Here is a 5,083-nt window from a genome sequence, read left to right as displayed (position 1 = left end):
GTCATTTGAGTTGCTTTGTAGTTGGCACAACTGCTCTGTGTATGGGTTAAATGGATAATGATTGCTCCACATGGGGTTAGTCTAAATAATATGAAATTAGGGAAAAATAGAAGGTTAGGTATAAAAATTGTTGATTATAAGGAGATCTTAATATTATTCAATAACTTCTATGATCTGAGCTTATCATTTTCCTACTTTTGTATTGGGCATTTTATTTTTTAGTTTGTAATTATATGCATCAATTTGGTGAGAAATAATGTATTATTCCTTACATCTCACTCTCCACAGTCTTTTCTTTGTTAAAGACAAGAGGCATCCTTGATTTTTAAAAAATGTCTTTCAAATACTGAATGGATCCTGTCTTGTTCACAAGAGACACAATAACTGTCATTGACCAGCATACCTTTGACCCACTTGGTATGTTTTCTCCTCACATGCCTTCCTTTTCATGACTGCCCCATAGAGGTACAGAACCATAAAACAGCTCATGTGTGTGTCTTTAATTAAGTACATCTATGTCTACCACTTAAAGCACTGCAGAGATATTCATCACAAAAAAAGGAAGCACAATGAAAATTGTGCAGGTCAAGCTGTGCCTAAGGCTGAGCCAAATGTCATAACTTCCCAGCAATCCGTGTGGCAGGGCCACTTAAATATTCTTTACCATATTTTGTTTTCTTGCATAGTGATGTGTTTCTTTATTTTAAAAACAAAAACAATGTATTCTGAAGTTCTGAACTCTTATCATTGTCACACCTGTGGTGTAATTCTTTCGATTTTCCGCAAGTAGCATGAGACAGAGGGGGGAATAGATTCACCCATAGTCTACCTCTTGAAACAGGTCAGTAATATGGAACTAAAATGTTCATTTCTGGCTCCCACCCCAGAGCAATCTTCTCAACCATAGCCAACTGGAAATATAATTCTCTATATGATGATAATTTTTGGTTTATTTTAATAAATAGATTTTTGCACCACATACTCTAGAAATATTCCTATGGCATATCTTCAGAGTGAAAGGCTGTACATGATAATGCAGGACATTGTTTTGCAAAACAAATATAATTGAAGAATTATAAAATTTGATATACATTAACTTTTAGAAATCAGAAGTATACCTAGTGAATATTTTCATACATATTTTTAATAAGTGACTGGGATGTTTACACAATGAACTTAGAAGTTAAATGAGGTCATTCTCCAAGATAATGCTTTGCATCAATTAAAATTTTTGCAGTAGATCTGTGTTATTCTCAGGGAGATTTACAAGCAGTTGCTGAGGGAACCTATTCCATTTCAGATTCAACAGGTATTGCTGTTGTAAATTTCTTTCATGAGTTTTAGGTATCTTATGGTAAGGTTTTGGAAACTTTGACAGGAAAATAATGTACTCAAGAAATCTATGACAGTAAAAGTTCATGAGAACAAGTGTTCAGGAGAATAAAATTATGTACAGATGCAAAAAATGCCAACATATAGGTCATTTTCTAGCACTCTATAAATTATTAGTTTTGATGTTCATATTTTAAAATTTGCATGGTAATAGACTGTGGTTATTATTAATACTGAAGCATTTTCTGAATGCAAGGAAATATTCTATGACAGTGCTTCTCAGTGCTGTTTTACAAAATATCAAAAGAAATTGCAGTGCATGTATTCTCATTAAATTACTTTTGGTCTGAGACCTGAGTATCTGGACTTTAAAAAAGTCTCCAAGCAAATCTATACATTAATTACACAGAACCAATGTTTATTTAATTTAAAATAAAGAATTAGTACAACCATATAAGGTAAGTCATCATTTTATATATGAGGGGCCATTACTTTGTGTGGAGAGGTATTTTTATTAGTTTAAGTATATTTTTCTTATGCTCGTATAATTTAAATTATGTATAAATTATTTAACTTACTTTTCTGTTTGGCATGTTTTCCAACTAATTTATAGTGTGGCCTAAAAAAGACAACATGCCTAGGAAATTTCTTCCATGTGGCAGAAAGAGGAGATTGGCAGTACAAGAATCAGTGCTCTACTGTAAGAGGATCAGGAAGATAGTAAATTATATTACCGTGCTAGTGTAGAATTGAGAATCAATGAAAAGACAGTGTCATACAAAGCACATATTTTATTGACACTGTATAGTGCTGCTTAAAATAATTCTCTAAAACCTTAGAGATGTCACAGGTGCTTCTTATCATTTATAATTATTTGAACCATTAATAGGTGAAAGTGCACCAATATCACATTTGTCCTTATATCATTTAAGTTTGACTGAATTTTTATTGTAAAAAATGTAAGTACACTTAAGCAGAGTAAAGAAATTATTGTAAAATTTTACCTAACTGCTTTCATTGCCTGCCTTGCAAGCACAAGGACCTGAGTTCTATCTCCAGTTTCCCCCAAAAAAGACATTATTGTAAATTTTTAATGTGGAACAAAGTTTGAAAGAGTAATTACATTCTTTAAGAGAAAAAAAAAAGGAAATCCAAGATTAATGAAAATCTCCTCAGAGACAACTGGAGATCACCATAATGTGTTCTGATTGTGAACCATCAGATTTAATTTAATATTCAGATAATAAAATTCTAGAACTTAATAGCTTTCTGTACTCCAAATCAAAGTACTTGGTATTATTTTATGAAAAAAATGTATATTGAGTGCTTCTTAATTTCACTCCAATGTATTTTTCTTCTTAAAGAGGAATGGCTCTACTTTCTCTCTTTTATTTTTCTAAAAACAGTTGGATGTATTTCACTGGAATTGTGATGCTCTGAAGTATAAAGCATCGATATTTAGAAGAATGCTTTTACAGTAAATGTGTATAGATGGAGATGGATAACAAAAACGTCAATCATGAAAACATCTTAAGGAATTGGCTTTTCCATAACTGAGCAGTGTTAGTAAAGGCTTTGGACTTCAATTATAAGTACTTTATTTGTAAATATTTCAAAAGAAAATGTGTATTACCATGTGACTGTTTTGCTTTTCTAATGACATTTATTTTTGAAAAGTTGCTCAAAAAACATGAAAACACAGAATCACACAAGTTTCTCTGAATTCCATCTCCTGGGCTTCTCAGAAGACCCAGAACTGCAGCCCGTCCTCTTTGGACTGTTCCTGTCCATGTTCCTGGTCACAGTGCTCGGGAACCTGCTCATCATCCTGGCTGTCATCTCTGACTCTCACCTCCACACCCCCATGTACTTCTTCCTCTCCAACCTGTCTTTCTCTGATATCGGCTTCATCTCCACCATGGTCCCAAAGATGATTGTGGACATCCTAACTGAGAACAGAGTCATCTCCTATGAGGGCTGCCTGACACAGATGACTTTCTACGTTTTATTTGGATATATGGATTGCATGCTCCTGACTGTGATGGGTTATGACCGGTTTGTGGCAATCTGTTACCCTCTACATTACCACACCATCATGAACCCTTGCTCCACTGCCTCCTTACTCTTGGTGTCTTTCTTAGGTAGTGTTTTGGACTCACAGACACACAATACGATTGCCTTACAAATTACTTGCTTCAAAGATGTAGAAATTGCTAATTTCTTCTGTGAGCCTTCTCAAATCCTTAACCGTACCTGTTCAGATCCCTTTACCAATACTATATCAATGTATTTATTTGCTTTTATATTTGGATTCTTTCCCATCTCATGGAATCTTTACTCTTACTATAAAATTATTTCTTCCATTCTGAAAGTTCCATCATCAGGTGGAAGGCATAAAGCCTTCTCTACCTGTGGGTCTCACCTGTCAGTTGTTTGTTTATTTTATGGAACAAGCATTGGAGTGTATTTGGGTTCAGCTGTGTTACAGTCTCCGGGGAAGGGTATGGTGGCCTCACTGATGTACACTGTGGTCACACCTATGTTGAATCCCTTTATCTACAGCCTGAGGAATAGGGACATGCATAGTGCCCTAAAGAGGCTCTGCAGAATAACAGTCTGAGATTAAGACTTTACCATCCATTGGGAATGTGACAGATGAGAGAAGGAGTGAAGGAAAGGAAAAGTAAGGATCAATATGTTGTACATGAACTTTATTCTCTCCAAGATTCTGGTCAAAAAACGGTGGGTGAGAACTGAATAAATTAAAATATTAGATCCACAGGTTACATATTACAATAATAATATTAAAAAATGAGGAAATAATATAAAGGAAAAATGAACACCTAGGCCTCTAAATTTGGGTTTTCAGTTACACTATATTCGAGGTTTGATGGTTTTAACCCCTCATCATGTTTCATAGCACAAATAGTTTATGACTTGGGGGCTGAAGAAACTATTTTTAAAAATTAATATACATATTTATTTTGGGAAAATGAGAAATTTATAGAGATGGAGGAGAGTGTTTGTTGCACAAAAATGTCAACACGATTAATATCAGCAAACTGTGCACATGAAAGTCGTTAAAATAATATCTTATGGTAATGTCTATTTCCCTAATAAACTTTGTAAAAATTAAGTGACTTTTTTAAAAAGGGAAAAAATTATTAGAGTGATTAATATGCCTGATGCTCAGCCCCAATACCAAAACAACCTAATTCCTTTTGTGGTTCTTCTTCCTCCACTATTATTCAGACATCCTTAGAGAATGGGATAATATGAAGCAATTGGGGTTATTGTCCACTGTGTACAAAGGGCCTTCAAGGTTGTACAATAATCAATAATCAGTCTGTAGCTGCAGCCTTTCATGCTTTATAGTCCTAGATCCAGAGTGCCCAAGTCTATGTCCCTCCACTCTGTGGTTGTCTGCATTAGGACACCCACATCTGCAAATGCACTGATATAATCCTGAAGGGAGAGATTGCATCATCACTGGGCCTCAGGCAAGTGAGGGATGTTGGACTGCAGTTTGTGCTCTTCACTCAGAGAGAGACCAGGTAGGCTGAAATATGTAGAGGGGGAGGATGGATGGAGAAAGGACTATGGGAACCACTGTTTCCTCAGCATCATGAATCCTTAAGTAGTCCAAGGGTGAAAATATGCAAAGTTTCAACTGCAAGGATGGTGAAGTTTATATACATGTATGCGTGGATATTGTCATGGTCTCAACAGTGTCCGTCACAGTTTACCTTTC

At 35.1% G+C, this 5,083-nt stretch overlaps 1 protein-coding gene across 1 annotated transcript; it reads left to right on the top strand.

The window, feature by feature from the left end:
• The first annotated feature begins 3,046 nt into the window (after window positions 1-3,046).
• Window positions 3,047-3,952, top strand: LOC104866693 (olfactory receptor 7E24). The gene has a single exon (XM_033759644.1). The coding sequence runs from the start codon at window positions 3,122-3,124 to the stop codon at window positions 3,950-3,952; it is 831 nt and encodes a 276-aa protein (XP_033615535.1). The 5' UTR covers window positions 3,047-3,121.
• The last annotated feature ends 1,131 nt before the right edge of the window (window positions 3,953-5,083 follow it).

Source organism: Fukomys damarensis, unplaced genomic scaffold (assembly GCF_012274545.1).
Source record: "Fukomys damarensis isolate Sample0158 unplaced genomic scaffold, DMR_v1.0_HiC HiC_scaffold_37, whole genome shotgun sequence".
NCBI classification, from domain to species: Eukaryota; Metazoa; Chordata; class Mammalia; order Rodentia; family Bathyergidae; genus Fukomys; species Fukomys damarensis.
This window is presented reverse-complemented; position numbering and strand designations above follow the sequence as displayed.